The 21418-nt window shown below is 41.5% G+C and overlaps 1 protein-coding gene across 8 annotated transcripts in view; it reads left to right on the top strand.

Annotated features, from left to right (window-relative positions):
- Nucleotides 1-4686: 4686 nt before the first annotated feature.
- The window catches only part of MYB (MYB proto-oncogene, transcription factor), a gene marked incomplete at both ends in the record, with an annotated part of 33437 nt that continues 16705 nt past the window's right edge, over nucleotides 4687-21418 (top strand). For 2 of the 8 annotated variants that reach the window (XM_082855336.1, XM_082855334.1), the window contains 9 exons: nucleotides 4687-4709; nucleotides 9142-9259; nucleotides 11285-11356; nucleotides 12860-12952; nucleotides 13199-13419; nucleotides 15119-15353; nucleotides 16691-16771; nucleotides 17186-17290; nucleotides 18589-18843. In XM_082855336.1, coding sequence (XP_082711462.1) covers nucleotides 4687-4709; nucleotides 9142-9259; nucleotides 11285-11356; nucleotides 12860-12952; nucleotides 13199-13419; nucleotides 15119-15353; nucleotides 16691-16771; nucleotides 17186-17290; nucleotides 18589-18843 — 1203 coding nt within the window. Of the gene's footprint in view, nucleotides 4710-9141; nucleotides 9260-11284; nucleotides 11357-12859; nucleotides 12953-13198; nucleotides 13420-15118; nucleotides 15354-16690; nucleotides 16772-17185; nucleotides 17291-18588; nucleotides 18844-19749; nucleotides 20113-21418 lie in introns of all 8 variants that reach the window. The other 6 variants (XM_082855332.1, XM_082855333.1, XM_082855331.1 and 3 more) reach the window with 6 other exon arrangements.

Raw genomic sequence — 21418 nt, 5'->3', positions numbered from 1 at the left:
GAACACAAAATTGGAAAGAAATGCACATTCGCATACATTACATCGTATTTCCATCATGCAGAGGTAATAGAGATAAACTCAAAAGCATATTTAACAGTGAAATGTAGTAAAATAATTAGGAAATGATGAGTTTTTAATATTTATTACCTTTTAAAATCTATTTAATTGTAGGTTTATGTAATTTAGCATTTAATAATGTCCGTGTCTAAGGACTGGCTCCCAAAGCTTTGCCCCAGGACACCGCTGTCCCAGCTCGACCTCTCCCACAGGCTCTGATCCCACACTCTCTACCACCTGCTCACCAGCTCTACCCGGATCTCTTCCAAAAGAAACCACAAAGTTAACATACCGAAATCTAAACTCACTTTCCTCTTTGAATCTCCTTAGCACTCACTTCTCTTCCCCTCTTGACTTCCCTATTTCTATTAATGGTGCCTCCAAATAGCCATCCAATCAGTTGTTACAGTCTTGAAGATTCTGCCTCTGCAGTGTTCTTAGGATCTGCCCCCTCCTTTCCATTCTAAATAGGGTTACTGTCCTAGTCCAGCCCAATTAACTGACTGACCTCTTCTCCTACCCCTTTTTCTCACCCCAATCTATTTGTGACACTGTTAGATTAACCTTCCAAATGCACCGCTCTGATAATGTAGATCTTCCATTCAACACATACACTCTGACCTGGCCTTCAAAACTCTCCTTGCTTCAGGAAATCTGGCCACCTCCTTATTCCCTGTGCTTGGGTTACATCTTGTGGTTCCCGATCATGTGCTTTTGCTCACAGTTTTCCCTTCCTCTGGAATGTCCTTCCCACATCACACACAAAAAACCCCTCATACCTTTTATTTAAGACAAAGTTCAAATGGCAATGAAAATATGCGGTTTGGTTGTCACAGGAATACACATATAAGTTTATGAAGATCTGGAGGTTGAAAACAAACAGGAAATGCCAAACCCAGTAATCCTTTAAGGATAAAATTTTTTTGGTCACCATCCTGTATGGAGGCTCTATGAAACATATTGCACTAAGCACTTCCCCACTGTTATTACTAAAAGGATTGCTGTGAGCCAACATGAGGTTTATCTCAAACCTATGGATTTCAATTATACATGCTACAGCTGTCATTCATTAACTGAAATGATCAAGCATTGTCTGTACTTTAACCATTTGGTGTTTACTGTAATTATTTCCCTCTTAATGCTCTGAACCAAATTGGCTTGAGGGGGTGGGAAATGGTGGGTGGTTAGAGACATGGGGCCCCTGCAGCCTGGTCTGTCACCACCATTGATCCTCATTCATCTTTGGGACACTGCTCACAGGTATTAAAGATCCACCATGTGCCCAGAATTGCTCAGCAGTCAGAAGCAAAAACGCTGGAATCTACATCTTTCTTCTGTCAGCCCTTCCCCTCAGCGTTTAGAGTAAAATAAAATGCTTTAAGTGCTTACTTTCTGGAGGAGAAGATGATCATAATGATGACCAGCGTGTGATCAAGTGATGCCTTTTCTTTCAAGTTTCAAATATGAGGCTGAAGTTTAGTAGTAAAGGAAGAAGAAATAGGAGGCCACGGCCCAGTGGCCACTGGCACCAACTTTCCCATGGACCTAAGTTGTCTTGGGTTTCTGAGAGCTTGCTTCCTTAGTCCAGGAGAGGTGAAAGAGAATGAGGTAGGGGAAGGTGGTGAGAGGCAACAGGCAGAGGGAAAAGTGTTTTGAAGCAGCCTGACTTCACTCTAATACCAAGATAGTCAATGACTGATTCAGAGACGGCTTCCATGAAAACTGTTTGAATACTTCTTAAAATGCAGAGTTTCCTGGGCCCTGTCACAAACCTATGGAATCATCTAGTCTCTAGGGGGATGGCCTGGGACTGTGCATTTTTCATGGATACACTTAGTGATTCTTATTCTAAAGACTGAGGATCACTGGTTTAATGTTGTCCAACTATGGCCTGCAGGCTGGATATGGCCTTCAAGCTAAAAATGGTTTTTACATTTTTAAAGGGTTGTAAAGAAAAGAAAAAGAAAGGTAGAAGAAGATGCAACACAGCCCCAAAAAAGTCTAAAACACTTGTTGTCTGGCCCTTTACAGAAAAGCTTGCTGACCCCCATCTAGCACATTGCAAATAAAAGGCTATATCTGAATTTAGATCTAACCGAGGCCTGCCACACTAAAATAACTGATGCAGTAGATCTTTAAAAAAAAAAAAGATTTTGATACTAATGAAATATATAATGTTGTCATCTAAAAATGCATTTGCAATAATTATAAGTGGAGGAAGGAAATGTATAAATATAGTTACAGTTCATATTCTGCAATGTCTTTGAAAATACATTTTCATCCATACAAGAATTTATAATTCCATTTGATTCTATCCTTCCACATACTTATCAGGTGGCAATATATCCCAAATTAGCCTAGTAAAATCATTGCATGCATACTCTTTATCAGACTATATTTGTCCCCATCCATATTTTTGTCACACATATGAGGGAAAAACATGTAAACCTAAACTCCAAAATGTCTGGGGAATGACAATATTATAAATTCTCAAAACAACATGTATGAAAATGATGCACAAAGGGAATAAAGGAAATAAAATTGAATTTGGTATTTTCTACTTAAAAGGAGTTTAAGAATCATAGACCACTTCCATCTCCTAAAAATCCTGGGAAAGAGGTGGTGAGCTCACTTTGGGAAGGGTTCAGACACTCTTACTGTGCCAAACAGGCTCAGCATTTGGGAATCATGCCAGTTAGATTCATAATAATCCCAAAGACAGATGCAGTTACTTTAAGGGTGGGTTCTAGATGTTTGTTCTAGGTATTTTTTTAAATTTGTTTATTTTTGATATGGAGAAAGAAACTTTATTATAGAAACTAGAAATAAACATTGTCTTTTAAAATATATTAACTTGCAAGTGACTTGTCTTTCAAGACTGTGAACTGAATTATCTCACAATAATTTTGTTTCAGTGTTATTTTTTTTTCCTCAGGAAGAAAGGAATGTTAAAACCTAACTAGAAACTAACACTTTTTGATAAGGATTTAAACTATATTACAATGTTAAGAAACAAAGTTTAAAACACCAGATAAAATCTTGAAACCAAGCATGCTTCACCATTTAATAAAATTGTGACTCATTTCAGTAAGAAAATGCTTTTTTAGTAAGAAAAATGCTTTCTGAGCTAAGTTTGAACTGCCGGGGCACATGGGACACTCACAAACCCAGTCAGCAGAAGTCTCAAACTCCTATAAGATTAAAGGAAAAATAAATTAGTGTGTACAGAGAATGAAAAAAAAAAAATCCCCAATGGTACAAGTGTATAAACGGAAGTAAAACTAAAACTCCCCTAAAATCCCCCAATCATCAATCCTTATAAATTCAGCACTTATATTCTCCCTCTGCTTCTTCGGGAGCCCCTACTTAGATGAACACGAAGGTCTTTCGTGATTTTTATCTCGTAAAACAAAGAGTCGTAAACTATGCTCAACGTGGATACCGACCTCCGTATCACAAACTGTTGAACTTCTAAAACCATGCAAGCACACGTGGGGTTTCCTGAGTTCTGCTGGGGGCGGGCTGTTTGGAACCCTGTGGATTTTGCAGGTGTGTAATCCAGGGCGCGCGCTGCATTCTGCATGGGCAGAGGTGTGTGGTGGGCGCCGCCTGGGCCGGGCAGGGTGGGTGGGGCCGGGCGTGTGCCCCGGTGAGAATGAAGGCATGTGACAATGCGAAGGTGGCGTGTTGGCTCCAGGATCTGGGTGGAGAGTGAAAGCTCCGCCGGGGTGCGCCATGTGTGAGCGGTGATAGCTCCAGCCCCACTCGTACTTAAGTGTCTTTGGTCATCAAGTTAAATTAGACATGATCTTTTTAAAAAAAAACAAAAACAAAAACATAGCCAAACATTCTATGCAAACGTATGCTCCCATCCCCTACTACCTATCCCCCAATCCAACATTGCCCATCGCCAGGGAGCTGAGTTTTAAACCCTGCAGAAAATCCAATCTCAAATGCCGGAGTCCCCCACCCCCCTTGCCGCCTCTGCGACAGTGAGGCAGAGCCCGGCGAGCTCGGTTCGGGTGCCCAGGAGCAAGCCGAGTGGGGCGACGGCGGTGCGGCCACCGAAAAAGAGGGGAGGAGGCATCAGTGGGACGTGGCGCGGCCCCGCGCGGCCCATGCCGCGGAGCGGGTTTTGCTCAGGAAAGGGCGCCGCCGCGGCCCCCGGCCGCCCCTCCCTGGCCCCGGGCTATCCGCCCGCGCGCCTCCTGGGCCTCACAGCGCGCCAGGAGCAGCTCGGCGGCGCGAGAGCCGAAGGGGAGCGGCGGCCCCGCCGGCCGGGCAGCCCGGCGGGCGGCAGAGAAGGCTACCGCGGAGGCGGTGGACAGGGCGCGTGCGCACTGCAGGGGCGCCAGATTTGGCGGGAGGGGGAGTGTCCAAAGCTCTTTGTTTGATGGCATCTCTGTTTACAGAGTTTACACTTTAATATCAACCTGTTTCCTCCTCCTCCTTCTCCTCCTCCGCGACCTCCTCCTCCTCCTCCTCCTCTTTCTCCTGAGAAACTTCGCCCCGGCGGTGCGGAGCGCCACTGCGCAGCCGGGGAGGGACGCAGGCAGGCGGCGGGCAGCGGGAGGCGGCAGCCCAGTGCGGTTCCCGCGGCTCCCAGCGGAGCCCCGCGCCCGCCGCGCCATGGCCCGGAGACCCCGGCACAGGTAACGGGGATCCCGGGCGGGCGGCCGCGGGCGGGGGCGCGCTGGGCGCCAGGCGCCGGGAGAGCAGGTGGGAAATGGTTCCCGGATCTTCTGCGGGGCTGTCAGATCCTGCGTGGACCTAGAGCCCCTGCCTTGGCAGCAGAAGCCGCTCGAGGGACTGATGAATGGAAGAGCCTATGCGAGAAATGCATTAGGACGTTGGGAAGCACGCCCTGCGGCTCATTTTGCAAGTTGCACAGGGGTACGTTCTCTCTAGGGGGAAAAAAGCACGTTCCAGCCGGGGGCAGAGCGGTGCCCACCATTCCCGGGGAGCCCACTAGGTCCCTGGCTTGATGCCGCGGATGTCGGCGAGGGAGTCGCAGCGTAATTGCTGGATGCGTTGCGATATGTTTGGACTTGGAAGTGCAGAGCATATGGCAGATATAGGGAAAATGCCGGATAGTATAGTAGCTGCAGGTAGTTCATGTAAATTTCATTCATTCTTTATGGAGGCGAAGAAGAGTGTCAGCTGACAGGCGGCTGGAAAGAAGATTGTAGGGGAGGAAAGGGTCTCTACATCTGCAAATTGTTTTAAGCCCTGGTTTTGAAGGTTCTAATCATTATTCTCTGCGAGGCTTTTACTTCTAAAGCAAACATTGCACACCCGCTCCCACGCACCCGCGACGCACATGTCAACCGCACTTGGGGAGGCTCGCCGGGTATCTTGAATGAAGTGCCCTTACATTTCGGCCGGAAGGAGGGGAATAGGGAGCGGAGGAGGAAAAGACTGGTCCGAACTGTCACTTGCTGAAGCTCCCGCTTCCACCAGTCTCTGGACTTCCCGGACTGGACGCGCCGGAGCTCCCTGCGGGTGGCCGGGTGTAGGCGCTCGCTCGGCGGCCGTCACGGTTGCCACTCAACGGAAAGGGACTGAGGCGGGCAGCACCCAAGGCCGCTGCCGCGCAACCGGGACGCAATCCCCCGGAGCTCTTCCCCTGTGCAAGAGGTCCCGGCGCGGCGCGCGCACGTGGACCCGGCCGAGGTCGCCGTTCCTCCCCGCGCCCAGCTCTGCAGCCTCAGGTCGCCCTGTCGGAGGAGGGGAGACGGGACGGACCCTCGCCAGGAGGTTTTGGGGAAAAGTCCCTGGAGGCAAAGTAAACCCACCCTCTTTTCCTCGGGTTTTTTGATTTTCTTTTACTTATTTGTTTTCGAATCAGCGATCACGGGTCCTCTTGCAGAGCTAGGAAGTTGCAAAGAGCGTGGGTGTGGGCCCCGCTGCAGCACCCTCGGCCGGGCCTGGCCGGGCGGGGAGCGGCACCAAGGCATGGCCGGGTGCCGGAGAAAAAGGGAGGCGACTTGGGGGGCCGCTGGCTCCCTAAGCTTCGTCCAGGGCCCGGCCGCGCGGGGCAGGGGTGCTGCCCCTTAAGTGGTTTCACCTTCGCCCTTGGGACTTAACAGTAGAGCAACGGAGGTCACCTATTTTTTCGAGAGCGGAAACTAGGAGGAATAGGAGAAGGAGGGAGCTGGGAAGGGGTGCTGGGAGGAGGCGCGGGGGAGGCTCCGCGCCCCGAGATCTCGACTGTCCCCGCGGGGCGGGGCCGCGCAGGTTCCCTGTGGCTCCCAGGTAGCAGAGAGGGGAGGCGGCCAGGAGGGGCGGGAGCCTTGAACCTGCTTCAGGGGGAAGAGAAACCCGGCTGCGGGCTCGAAGCCGTTTCTTGCAAGGCGAACGTCAACTCGGCAGGGATTATTAACCAGGTCAGCGAAATGAGTCTGAACCCTGTTTCTAGAATCACAGTAGCGGCCACAAGGCACTTCCTCCCGCTCCCCTCCCTTTTCCCAACCCCCAACACTTCTTTTCTTTTTCGTTTCTTTGCACGGTTTGTTTCCTTGACAGAATGTAATATTCATAGTCGTACTCTTGTAACCACACCAGGTCTAGCAGGTGGGGAGTCGGGTGCATCAAGCTTGAAATCAGCCTTTGAGAGTCTTCTGACTGTTGGGTCTGAGATCTTCTCAGAGCAGATAAAGGAAAAGTTATTTCAGGTCCTTAGTAGAAATTAATCATGCTACTTAGACGACCCGGACAATTTAGAACGAGGAAATCTTATGCAAAGCTCAAAGGCGAGACCCGCGCCTAGCCTGCTGATGGACCCAGGAGCTGACAGTGTGAGCAGCCCTGGGCTCGCCCTGCTCCCCTCATGGCCTCTTCAGGACCTGCGGAAGTTGCACACCAAGTTTTCACCGAGACTTGCTTTTGCACATCTCTGATTTTGCACATTTCTGCTTAATTTTTAAGAGTCATGGAAGATGTGGAATTATCCCTTATTAGCCCTGGAAAATACCTTACAAGTAAAATCCAAGCCCTCTGTATAGGCGAGCAACTGAGGTCGTGAGAGAGAGGAAGTGATTTGTCCAAGTCACGCAGCTAGGTGGAGGCAGAACTAGCACCTGTGCCTCCAGAACCCTAGTCCTGTTTGATGTCTATTCTCTCTCACCTGGTGTAGGCTGCCCCCTATGGGCAGCTGAATTTGTTGCTTATTCCTGAGTGTTGATCTGTTGCCCAGACAGTGGTGTCCAATTACTGATTTGGAAAACCTAGTCCTCACACCAAGGGAGGGAAAGGGGGAGGTGGTGGAGGGATGAATTGGGAGATTGAGACTGACATATATACACTAGTATGTATAAAATAGATAACTAATAAAAACCTGAAAAAAATATATAGTCCTCAGTTCTGAAAACGTGATCTCCAGATCCACCCAAACCCCCAAAGTTGAATTCAGTTGAATCTATGACTCCACTTTCAGATTACTCTGGTTTTCTTGGTATCCCTGATATTTCACAAGGGTGCCACCTCATTTGGGGGGCTTTCCAAGGAGTTCCCTATGAACCTTTCAAAAGCTCTAGGATTATAACTTTTTTTTCCCACCTTATGATGCTTGTGCTTTTTATTAAAGGGAAACTACTGTAATTTTTAATCAGAAGTTGGTTTAGAGCCCCTTGTTGACAATGTGAAACAGGATCAGGCTCTTGTTTAAAAGGATAAGTACTAAATGAAAGATGGTTATAGATTATAAACACAGTTTAGTGGTCTTTTTTGTGGTGGCGTTTTAAGTTTGGATCACATCCTACTTATTGCTATGCATCCTGGACCTTCAGATTCTTTCCCAAAATAATAGTTTTAAATTATAAGAACCTCAAATTCAGGATTTTGGGTAAGCATTTTTGCTTGCTTTTAAGGGATGGGTAATATATACTTGTAAGTTACTTTTGGAAGACAAAACCTGATATGAACATACATTTTCCTTTTAGACTAATGATCTGCATTATGATATTGCTTTATATCATTATTTTTATCGTTCTTAGTTTGATGGAATTCTCAATATTACAATGATAAATTTTAGTAAATTTTTAAAGATAGTATAATTTTTCCTCATATCTTAAGTTTTATAAGTAAAATTATAACTAAAAGTAAACTTGCTGTAAAATGACTCTCACCTATCCATTATATGATTAATAAACATTACGTATAAAGTTACTTCAAAAGTCATCAAAATTTATAGTTTTGGTCAAGTAGGTAAAAGAAAAAACTCTTTTGAAAACAGTAATGGGTTCCTTTTAAACCCACCTGGGGGAATCCCTCAGTTTTGAATTAGGTACATTTTAAGATCTTTCAAAAACCATTCAGTCAGAGGTAGAAAAAACATGAGTAAGATTCTGACTATCATGTGGCCTAATTATTCACTTGGTTACTCTGGAAACTGAGGATTGTAAACATGGCCACAAGTTGGATCAACCTGGCCTGGAGTTTTGAACTGCTTGGTATTAATGTTATTTACAAAGCAGTTTGATCACTTGATCATTTATCCTTTGTCAGGTTTTTAAATCCTTTCCTTTTAGATTCTCTTAATCTTCTAATCTTTAAGGGATGACTATAATTACATTGTTGGGTGCATTACTTCTTGAATTTTTTTCTCTTAATAAAACACCAGTCCCATTAGGATAACATAATTGAGGTTTTTTTAATTGTATTTGGGAAATATTACTTAAATGATGGGACGTATACCAAAGGTTTTGCGAGTGTACTTATGTAAAGGACATGGGCTCTCGTTCCTTTTATTGTCCTTAACATTAAGTTTTAAACTTAAACCTTCATTGGTTGGAAGGTTGCCAATTGTGTAACTTGTCACTGGTCTAACATTAACAGCAGGTTTAAACATGCAGAGCAATAGAAAGTACCAGGTCCTTTGCTGTATCTGTGGATACCAATAACAGCAGAACCAGTTTACAATCCTAGAGCAACAGAGTGCCAAAAACAGTCTCGTTATGCAAGTTTTCAAAGTTTTATCTTCGTAACCTTTGAAAAGATTGTTGAGGAGTTTTGGTGTAAGTTTTGTAATCCAGTCGTTTGAATCCTCTTGTTTCAGTCCACATCTGCCCATTTTTATTTCTGCAGCATCTACAGTAGTGACGAGGATGATGAAGACATTGAGATGTGTGACCATGATTATGATGGGCTGCTTCCCAAGTCTGGAAAGCGTCACTTGGGGAAAACTAGGTGGACCAGGGAAGAGGTAACTAATCATGTAATCAAAACATGGGGAAAAACCTAGAGTGCATCCATTTATAAAAAACAAAATTCCAGCTAAACTACAGATGTTCAAACTCCTTAGCGGGCTCTCTGACTCTTATCCTAGCCTGCCTCATCACTCCCCCACATGGACACTATACCATCCTTTTCCAAACTTTTTGCAGTTGTTTGAAGGTCCCCTCCTCACTTTGTTTTATCTGCGTTTCCTTCTGCCTATTCTGTTCTTGTCCCTTTGCCCCACAAATTCTTACTACTTCTTTTTTTTTTGGGTTCGCGGGCCTCTCACTGTTGTGGCCTCTCCCGTTGCGGAGCACAGGCTCCGGACGCGCAGGCTCAGCGGCCATGGCTCACGGGCCCAGCCGCTCCGCGGCATGTGGGATCTTCCCGGACCGGGGCACAAACCCGTGTCCCCTGCATCGGCAGGCGGACTCTCAACCACTGCGCCACCAGAGAAGCCCCTTACTACTTCTTCATCACTTGTGAAGACATCACTTCTGTGAAGCCATCCTTGGCTTCCCCAGACAGGTTGGATTCGTCCTCCAACCAATGGATACATACATGTTCTTATTTATTGTTGCTGTAATGTATATGCCCCCCCGCCCAGTAGACTGTAAGTCTGCTGAGGGCAGAGCTAAACGTCTATTCATTTTTGTGTTCCCTGAACCCAGAATCGATTGCCACAAAGTGGAATATTAACAGATGTTCCCTGAACAAATGAATGAATTGCTATTTCCAAAAACAAAACAAAAGAATAAAGCAAAACACTCACAGAACTTGTCTTGTTATAATGGGTTCATTTAACATTCTTGGTATATAATATTACACAGAGGAATATATGTGGATGTCTGTTCTGAAAGCACTCAAAAATGGATGGAGGTGTGTCTCCTTCTCACCTCTCTTTGTCTGCTAGCTTATCAAATCTTGATCTCTATGGGAATGGAAAAATGCTTAGGAGGCAAAATTATTAATGTAAGAGAAAAGTTACTTTTTTCTTCCAAGTTCTTTAAAAAAATTTTGCTACCAATTGTAGAAGATTTCATGTTAGAATAAATGGTATTGACTCTTCTTCGGTTTCATCCTGTCCTCCTTCACTTAAACCAGAACTCTCATTGACAGGCAGACGGGATTTCCAGTGAGGCCCATAGGAAATCCATAATTTACCTATGGAAATTGTGCACTTGGGTGATTCTCAGCGATTTAGAAGTTCTGTTTGTAACACTGGTTTCCTAATTGCTGTGACTGTGTCATAGCGAGGACTCACATTGTGTGTGAAAGTTACCTTTGCAGAAACATGAGGATTCTCTTTTGCTTGAACATGTTTGGAAAGACACTTGTGAACTGAAAGAGTTCACCCTGACGTTTAGCGTCTTCTGTGTTCTAATAAGTTTGGTCTCATTTAAATTGTCAACACATTGATACAAAAGCTAAATGATTTTCTTACATCATACATGCCTTTAAGTGTAATTAAGAAAAGTGATCTTACATTTTTTTATATGAAAGAGGTTGAACTTACTAAATGTTAGACTAGAGCTTGAACTATTTCTTACTGAGAGTCTATCTATTGCCATAGTTCAATGTCTCTTACGTCAAACACTGGAGTTCATTACTTTTTTCCCACAAAGTAAAATTTTAAAAGTTACCATATGTTAAACATTCAATGCGCCAGGCATTATGCTAAAGTTTTGCGTAATTAACTCATATAATCCCCAAATAACCCTGCTGACATCATCGTTTCCATTGTACAGATGACAATACTAATGTCCAGAAAAGCAAAATGATATACCCAGGTTTATACAGCTAATCAGTAGCTGAGTTAAGATTCAAACTCTGGTCTGTCTGACTCTAAATAAATCTATGCTGTAAACCAGTATATCACCTTAATATTTGTTGAATTTGGTTATTTTTGAGAGTTTTTTTTTGGTGGGGGGTTGGTTCCCCTTTAACTCTAACTTGAATAGAGTTGTACAGTAAATGACTGATATCCTAGGATTACCTTTAAATGTCTTAGGATGAAAAACTAAAGAAGCTGGTGGAACAGAATGGAACAGATGACTGGAAAGTTATTGCCAATTATCTCCCGGTGAGTTAGTAATTTTTTTCTTTCTGTAAAAGGAAATCTTCTCCCAAAGATTTAAATAAGATATTGTAGGAGATGATATTAAGACATTACGTATTTGCTTGTATATAAGAAGTAAGGGAGAAATGCCTTATCTGTAACTTATATTTCTTTTGTAATGCATATAATTAAAATTTCTAAATGTATTTTTAAAGGATTTTTACAATGTATTTTAAACGTTTGCTTCTTATTTTATCTTTTAATTTTTTAGAATAATATAAATTAGCATTTTGATGATTTGTTGTATGGTAGATGACTAAACTCATGGTACTTCCCCCAGGTCAGCTTCTTTTAAATTTCCTATTTTTTCAATAGCCATAATTTTGGTACCCTGGTTTAAAATTTTGGCGTTCTTTTAGACTTATCATACTCCCCCATCCCCTACAATCAAGCGAGGATTAAGGAATCTGGGATTCCTTTGTTTATTCTTCTCACCGTTCCGTATGTTCGGCCCCTTTCCCTCTTCTCTGGCCGATGGCATTGCCTTCATAACTGGCTTTCCTACTTGTAGCTTTCCACTTTCCCATACATTCCAGACACCACTGACAGATGGAGCTTCATAAAATGCAGCTGTACTTTACTTTTCAAAACTAGCAACAGTAACTTCGAGTCTCACACATCAGGTAAACTGCCTGGCACATGAGGGCCTTCCCATATGCCTCACCTTACAGCCCCAGTTCTGTTTCCTACTTCCCCTCTGCAAGCAGGTTTGGTTGAATTCATTTCTGCTTTCCCTCCTGAGGGCTTTTGTCCCTGGTGATGCCACCTCCTAAAATGTTCTAGCCATCCTTCAAAGTCCATGCCAAGAGCTTTTCTGTACTCCTTCTAAGGAAACATAATTTCTCCTCCTCAGAAGATGCTCCTTTTTCCACCCCAATATCATTTTACTTTGGTCTCTTCTTGCATATGAATCAAATTCTGCCCTCTGTTAGTTAATTATATATTTGTCTTTTACTTCTTACAAGACTATAAACTCTTATAAAACAGGGCCTATCTTTATTCACCTTTGTTCTTTCCACAATATTAACACTTGTGGTCCTAAATTGAAGCACATCTCTTAGTTTGAATGGGAATCAAACTTGAGTCATTTAGAGTGGGTTTCCATAGAAGTCCAACATCAATATGGAATCGCTAAGAAGTTCTAATCCATGTGGGTACTTCCAAATGCAATACACTGAGGTTAAGGTTAAGTTAAATTGACAACCAGGTATACAGTACGATGATCCTTTAGTTCACATGGCAGGACTATTTCCCTGAGGATGCAGAGCTTCTAATTTTAGATGCAACTTTGATATATTCTTTGTATGTTCTTTAGCTGTAAGTAATGGGCTCTCCAGATATGCCCTAAACTATGTTCTTGAATGTTTTCACTGCACATTGTCCGTGTGTGATTTTTATTACAGCAGTCTTCATGTGCTTATCACATCGTATCTGTATGACAGTGCACACTTTATCTTATTTGCCTAGAATCGAACAGATGTGCAGTGCCAGCACCGATGGCAGAAAGTACTAAACCCTGAGCTTATCAAGGGTCCTTGGACCAAAGAAGAAGATCAGAGAGTAAGTTCTTTCTCCGTTGGTGTGTGAATCACAATTATGAATATTCCCCAACATTGTTGACTGTTTCCCAACTTGAAGAAACAGGTAAAGTGTGCAAACAGGAAGCAGAGGACTCCATTCCCATATTTCCCATGAATGAAAGAGGATTTTTAGAAATTTTCTAAAGATCTTGTAACATGAAGAATGATTACACTGACTCATTACATAACATTAAAACATAGGTTATTTTTGTGTGTTTATCTGAAGGTGATAGAGCTTGTACAGAAATACGGTCCGAAACGTTGGTCTGTTATTGCCAAGCACTTAAAGGGGAGAATTGGAAAACAATGTAGGGAGAGGTGGCATAACCACTTGAATCCAGAAGTTAAGAAAACCTCCTGGACAGAAGAGGAAGACAGAATTATTTACCAGGCACACAAGAGACTGGGGAACAGATGGGCAGAAATCGCAAAGCTACTGCCTGGACGGTAATAATATGTCAAAAAATATATTGATTGGGAAGAATGAGGGAGTGGGTATTGAACATTCTGCTTTAAAATGTATGGTGAGTGAATTACATTTTATCGATGGTAAATGTTTCACAAGATAAACTAGATCCATAGCTTTTACAACTGGAAGAGATCTTAGAGTTTACCTGGTTGAGGACTTCCAGAATCCACCCAACAGTGAGCTTGGGCCAACTTTCCTCAGCCTCAGTTGCCCCATTTGCAAAACGGGGTATAACCTACTTCGTAGGGCCAATGCTAGTATCAAGTAAAACAAATGTCAGAGCACTTTGTAAACTACAAAACTCTAAACACATAGAAGCAAACCAAGGGTAGACAGTTTGTCTCTGGTCTGAGTTCACACAGCTGGTTAAGTGACCAGAAGGAATTTGGCTACCATTTTCCTGATACCATGTTCATTTCATTATACCACTTGGCTTAATTTTTTCTTTTGAATAAAGAAAGACTGTATTTCTAGAATTATCATAATGCTTCCAGGTTTTTAAATAATTCATTGTTAAGCTTTCTTTTTAATGAACAAAGCACGAAAATGACCTCATTATGAGGGATATCTATGGAAGCTCATTTTTGTCCCACTTTCCCCATTTAAACAGTTTATAACGGATGTCATTTAGTTTGGAAGATACTAATTATAAATCTTACATTAAAATATTGTAGGATAGGAAACATTTTAAATATTTTTATTCTTGAGCTTCATAACCCCAAAGTGGAGAAAGGGTCATTTCAAAGAAGGCTGTGTCTCTCATGGTCTATGCAGTGTTCTCTTGTGATGTTCTGAAACATTTCCTCCCTCCTGGTTCAGTATAAGCTTAGAGAATTCAAGAGGTTGATAAAAGGAAGCCTTTTCTCCCATATGGTCTGAAAGGATATGCTGTTGATTCTTCTAAAAATTTAAGGGGCAATTGAACTTCCTCTTTCTTTAGCATACATTCCCCCACCCCCATCGAAATAGTAAAAGGGAGGCTTAAAACGGTTTTTTTGAATTGAGAAACTGTTTTCCTGAGAATTGAAAAACCTTAGTAAAAATGCTTTGCAGTTTGAAAATATATTGGGGAGTTAGCCTCTTTCCCTTCGGGATCCCATTTTGCATTTTCGCCTCTGGTTATGGTTCCATTTGCCTGGTTATGGAACCATTTGAGGTAGTTTTCAAAAGGTGGGAATTTTTTTTACTCAAAATCTCTGGCTAGTGCTATTCTAGATAAAGAGTAGACGCTGAGACGGCAGCAACGTCATTATTGCTCACCAAACTTTACTGAGTGCCTGTTGTGATGTGTAGGCCCTGCTAAGCCACACTCAAAGGAGTAATTTTATAGAACAGCCAGAACTTTAAGTTGTATTAGAGTCTTGTATCACAATCAGAATAAACATGAAGGGTGTTTTATTGGAAATATTCTTAACAAGGAAACAAAATGGCTAAAAGATTTCAGCATTTATAGAAAACTATATAAGTTCCATATTATGTAATTTAGAGAAACCTATCAATTTTTAATTAGGTGATAGTGGAAGCATGATTTTTAGGAGGCAGAGAAGACAGAAACGATTAAAAGGAAAAAAACACTCGTAGTGGACCAAAAGAAAGGGTCTCTGTTAGAAACAGTTTTCTGTCAATTAACTGTAATCTGAATTGAAATTTTTGTTTGTAAAATATATTTCTGTGCAGAACTGATAATGCTATCAAGAACCACTGGAATTCTACCATGCGTCGCAAGGTCGAGCAGGAAGGTTATCTGCAGGAGTCTTCTAAAGCCAGCCAGCCACCAGTGGCCACAAGTTTTCAGAAGAACAGCCATTTGATGGGTTTTGCCCATGCTCTACCTTCAGCTCAACTCCCTCCAACTGGCCAGCCCTCAGTTAACAATGACTATTCCTATTACCACGTTTCTGAAGCACAAAACGTAAGCCATTCCTCAGAATTTAGTTTAATGAGAGAGATGTTATTTTAGCTCCAGGTAATAATGATACCTTTCAGGTGCATACTTCTCAGCTTTCATGAACATGATCATGATCACGATCAATTGAGAGGGGTAGGTGTTGTTATCCCTGATACGGATCCAGAAATGAGGATGTTAAGTGATTTGTCCAGGGTTACACAGCTCATAGAGATAGTACAGACTAAAACCCAAGTTGTTTGCTTCTAACTTGCTGCTTCGAATCTAATTTGGGAAGTTAGCTTTTGGATGTAAATTTACTTATCAAGGTACTGCTGAAGAAGAATGGGGGTATGGAGGTGCAGTTGTATCTAATACTTTTCTCTGCTCAAATGAAAAGTGAATGTAATATTACACTTAAAGAGGAAATAGTTTGACCCTGAAATTTAACAGATGATTGTAAGTTCAATTCTGGTAGTGATCTAGCTGAAGTATCTTAATTTATTCATTCAGTAAGTGTTTACCTTCTTACTGTGAATCAGGAGCAGTTTTGTGACTGACATCTGACATCTTTTGTCTTCCTTTGAATCGGTGTGATTCTTTCTTCATTTCTTGATATTTATATTTATGGACAAAAATCTTCAAAATGGGTGGGAAAAGAAGAATAAAGAGAAAAAAATCAAGAAACTTGAATCTTAAAATCAGCAATAATAAATGGTGAAACTTATCCAAGAATTCAGAGCTCATAAGCAAATTCTATGCAAAACATATTAGTAGTTTTTACTCTTCTCTGTCTGTTCCATATATTTGACTGCAGACCTTCCTGACTGGTCTCAGGTGAATGAACTATCTTAAGAGGTGCTATACTCTTTCCTAAAGCTCATAATAATTCACAGAAACATATTTTTATTTATAAACAGCTAGTGCCATCCGTTTTTACCATCAAAACTTTCATACACTCGTGAATGTATTTTAGATTATATTTTTCTTTCTGTTTTACTCCAAGGAATACTTCCTATCAGGATCGATGAGCACCTTAAATTTCTTTCGCTCTGTTGCTTTAGCTCTTTAACAATTATTAAAGGCTTGGCTAAAATTTCAAATTGGAGTTGGGTTTTATTTATTTATTTTGCTTTGTGAATTTTATCAGAAAAGTGTTTGTTTGTTTGTTTTCCTTAGTCCTAGAGCAAAACTTCAGGAAGCCAACAAGTCCCCTGAAGCACGTGTAACCATGAATGTCTCGGCCTTTGTTTGTTTTGCCTTTTTTTAAAATTTAATTTTATTTATTTTTTTATACAGCAGGCTCTTATTAGTTATCTATTTTATACATATTAGTGTATATATGTTTTGCCTTTTTGATATAGGTCTCCAGTCACGTCCCATATCCTGTAGCGTTACATGTAAATATAGTCAATGTCCCTCAGCCAGCTGCTGCAGCCATTCAGGTAAGCCCATTTTCAGATCATTTCATGAAGAAACTCATTAGCTACTCAAGGCACAGTTCTGTTTCTTTCATCCCAACGATTATTTGCACCTGATCCACTGAAGTTAAAAGAAAAGGGGGCTGTGGGGAGGTGGGCAGAGCTCTGGCCAGCAAGCTACACTTCAGGTTCTCTGATGTTAGAAGTTGAAACAACCCCTCCGTCAGCATCTCCTCTAGCCTCAGGTTTCACATCCCTCCCTTATGGCTGGGATAACATTCAGAGATTTCTACAGTGGCCAGATTCCGTTGGCGTTTGTTCCACGCCAGGGCTCTTTGGGTTCTGTGTGGTCCCTCGTGAACCTCGGGCCACGATCATTGTATTTACACTTTCCCACCAGATCTTTGTCTTTTTTTCTCCCTTAACTTTTAATTTCAGAGACACTATAACGATGAAGACCCTGAGAAAGAAAAGCGAATAAAGGAGCTAGAGTTGCTTCTAATGTCAACTGAGAATGAACTCAAAGGACAGCAGGCACTTCCAGTAAGATGTCACTGCCTACTTGATCTGGGCGGGGGATAACGCTTGACCCCAGCACTCTTCTGTATCTTTTCCCTTATCTTCTAAATATCACACTAATCAAGACTCTGTATATCCACTAACAATGTTTAAACACTAGAGGTTGCTTGTAATAAAATGCAGTTGGTATCACGATGTGTGTTGACTAAGTTGGAAGTAGTCCTTTTGTGTTGCCATAGAAACTCAATATCCATTTGTGATTCTCATTCTTGATTTTTCTTTTCTTCAGAAGGACTGTAATCAATTCAAAGACTAGAAGAGAAAAAATGAAAATTTGCAATTTTTTTTTTTTTACAAATCTGTGTATCTGTCGGGTGCCTATTCATTCGAGTTTTTCTATTATTCTTTTAAGCTAGATTTTCATACTTTATAATTTCAAATATGATTTGATGTATGTCCAGTATATACATGTAAAAAAAGATATATATTAAATCTCTCCATAAGCAACATAAATGTCTCTCTTTTGTTTGCACACACAAAAGCTGTGTGGACCATTACTGAATTTTGACATCTTTTCTAGTGTTTGGGCAGCAAACTGGGAAAGCAGCTTGCACTTTGTAACGTATGTAATTAACCAACAAAGAGAATGAAAGATGGGATACCCAGTAGGTATTCTGAGGAGTAGATTTCTTTTTGGTTAAATAATAAAATGATTATGTGCATATGATAGTTCGACCACTTTTTAACTTTAGTTAATGTTTTGCAATTTCTCCTGTTGCATGGTCATGCTGAAAGGAGACTTCTGTTAATTTGCTCTTCTGCTTTCCTAACCACGTTGATTTGGCAGCCCTTCACTGCATCAGTGCAATCTGTAGCATTAAAAAAGGAGTAGAAGCCACAAGAATATATGCAAATAAAAGCAACTCTAACTCTTGAATCCTCCAGCCTTTTTGTAGGTTAGAATGAGAATCGCCCACTTCTTAATTTGCAGCAAACATTTATGATCCTATTGGAAATTATGTTAAAGTAGATTTTTAAGACATTCCATGTGAGAGTTGTACTTGGTAACATAATCCCTCTATTTGCAGTTTTAACAAAATGATGACAGTGAAGGTAATCCTATAGATGACAGGCTATACCATTATTAAAAAGCAGGGTCTTGCATTGATAGAAGGAAACATCTTGACAACTGTCTCATAGGCGCAAGTTTTGGATGATGCAACAACTTTTATCTTTCCTCTAACAGCATCTGATACCTTGTGCAACTTCATTGCTAAGTTCCTTCTCCCTTTTTCCTCCCTGCTCCCCCACCCCCTCCTTAGACACAGAACCACACATGCAGCTACCCTGGGTGGCACAGCACCACCATTGCCGACCACACCAGACCTCATGGAGACAGTGCACCTGTTTCCTGTTTGGAAGACCACCACTCCACTCCATCTCTGCCGGTGGATCCTGGTTCCCTACCTGAAGAAAGCGCCTCTCCAGCCAGGTGCATGATCGTCCACCAAGGCACCATTCTGGACAATGTTAAGAACCTCTTAGAATTTGCAGAAACACTTCAATTTATAGATTCTGTAAGTAGAATTTTTAAGGCAAGCTAATGTTTTTGGAAGGGGGATTAGGAAACTCCTCAAATTGTTGCCATTTTCTATGGCGAATATCATGTTACTAGCATATGTTAACGTAAACGTATGACTTTAGTTTCTGTGTATATATTTTTTCAATATCTGATTTCTTAGGCTACCCAGATAAAAAGGTAGCTTTTCCCATATTTCCTTCAAAATGCATATTTTTAAAAATAGTAAAGTTAATGACCTATAAGTAGAGCTTGGGTAATAGGAATGATATTTGGATTATTTTAAACTTGTTTTTTTGTACTTTGTTTACTCCTTTGTGTTCCCCTAAAATTGTGCTTTGCTTTTGGATAGCACATTAAGAATTATGTTCACTCGGAGCTTAAAGCCATCTTTCAATATATTTGAATTGGTAATATGTTCATTTGTTGGCGCATGGCTTTCTCCACAAAACATTGATTACCAGTCCCAACGGATCCACTGAGACAAACCATCTCTGGTGAAACAAACTTGAATTCGGTATCACAAAAGCAGACACTCAATTCATTTCCTTTGTTTCCTACTTGGTTAAAAAGCATTTACTGCATCCCCCATCAGACAGAGGATGAACATTGCCAAAATGTGCTATCAAAAAGTCTTCTTTTTGCTTTGAACTGCATGCAAATGATAGAGTGCCAGGAGGTCCCTGCAGCACCAGGGTAGGGCCAGCCTTGAGGCAGCATGGCAGACGCACCATGCAGTGTACCAGAACAACTGTTCGTCCCGAAGCTGTTTCTCAGGAGGTCAAGCAAGTGGGCCAGGTGTTTTCTTTGCGTTCAGCATCTCTTTCTCAGTGCTGTGTTTCAGGTGATGGCACACATCATGCACACACTGTCTCAAAGTTCTGCGCCTCCCACATTGTTTCAGGATCCTTCATCGTGGGGTGATCTCAGCAGTTTTGAATTCTTTGAAGAAGCAGCTTTTTCACCTAGCCAACACCACACAGGCAAAGCCCTCCAGCTTCAGCAAAGAGAGGGCAATGTGAATAGGCCTGCAGGAGAGCCTAGCAGGAGGGCGAACAAACGCAAGTTGAATGAGGGTTCACTTGACCTGCCCAAGCCCTTCCCTCCTGCGAGGCCCAGCACAATTCCACGGGTCATCCTTCGAAAAAAGCGGGGCCAAGCCAGCCCCATAGCCACTGGACACTCTAGTTCCTTGATATTTGCTGACGTCAGCAGTTCAACTCCCAAGCATTCCCTTGTCAAAAGCCTACCTTTCTCCCCCTCGCAGGTAGAGCACAATTTCTGCACAGCTGTTACTAATTTTCAGCAGACACCTGACCCTTAATAATCTAGAAACTAATCCTTTGGAACAAATGAGTCATTACTGTTGTCTTCACTGATTTCATTCCGTTGTTGCCTCTGGCTGTTGCTAAGTCATACTGCCTCCCAGAGTGTAGGCTATTTGTAGACGGACTGATGATTTTGTCATAATTCTCTCTCTGACTTTTTGGTGATTCTAAAGAGAGTTAGTTGCCTGGGATGTGCTTTTATTTCCTTCAACACTAGAGTTTAACATTTCTACTCCTTCCTCTTCTCCCATCCCTTTAAAAACTTTAACAGATTTTCTGCCTCTTTGTTCACTTATTGTTATGTGATTCACTGACCCAGGGGAGGAGGGAACCAAATTATGTTTAGATAACATTTGAGCTGCAACGGAGAAAATTTAAAGGTTCCAGTCCATCTTTAAGTGAAAAAGTTTTGGGAGAAAATGAGGAACAAATGCTTAAGAAAAACAACGTATGTTTTAATTTCAATTTCTCAACATTGGCTCTTCTGAGTCGTGCCATAATATTTTATTGGCAGTTTTTGCCAATGAATGTTCTTATTTCGTACAGCTTTTTTAAGGCATGGAAATTATAATTTTTATCAAAGACTTGTGTTCCTTAATTATGAAAATAATTGAAGCTAAAGGATAATTTGGCACTTTAAAACATTTTTCCAATTATGCCTGTCGAGTCTGTTATAAGAACAACTTAGGTATGAGCAAATGATATGCCCACTGAAAAAAGATCTTTTTTTGCTTGTATTTTCCAAACCCTGTTCTGAAGTATATTAGTTCTACAAGACTTTAATGATGTTCCAGAAAAACATCTAAATATATAGGTATATAAGTTTGGGAAACACTGAATCAAACAAAATTAAAATGGTTTGTTTACTGCAGGACCTCTCAAAGTTTTTAATATACGGATGTGCACTGTGAATTTCCAGGAGGAGATTACAATATGTGTGTTTCCCAAATTTGTTTTACCTTGGAACCATTTGAGGAACACCTATTCCTTTCCCAGAACATCAGTGTTCTGAGAGATACAGCTTAAATTATTCAAGAATTTTCCACATAATGTCAACTTTATATAATAATGGTTCCTAGATCATTAAAGAGAAAAAACAAAGTATGAAAGAAAAAAATGATTACTTTCCAAAAAAAATCACTTTAACACCTTTAATGTTAATAAGAAGTGCATCTCATTCTCTTTAATGACAAGTGTCCTTGTTGAGAATGTTTTCTTAGGATTTTGCAAGTTTTTCAGCATTGA

This window comes from Leucopleurus acutus (genome assembly GCF_964270905.1).
Source record: "Leucopleurus acutus genome assembly, chromosome: 15".
In the NCBI taxonomy this organism is placed as follows: Eukaryota; Metazoa; Chordata; class Mammalia; order Artiodactyla; family Delphinidae; genus Leucopleurus; species Leucopleurus acutus.
The sequence above is the reverse complement of the archived record's forward strand: the minus strand, read 5'-3'. Positions and strand labels throughout refer to the sequence as shown.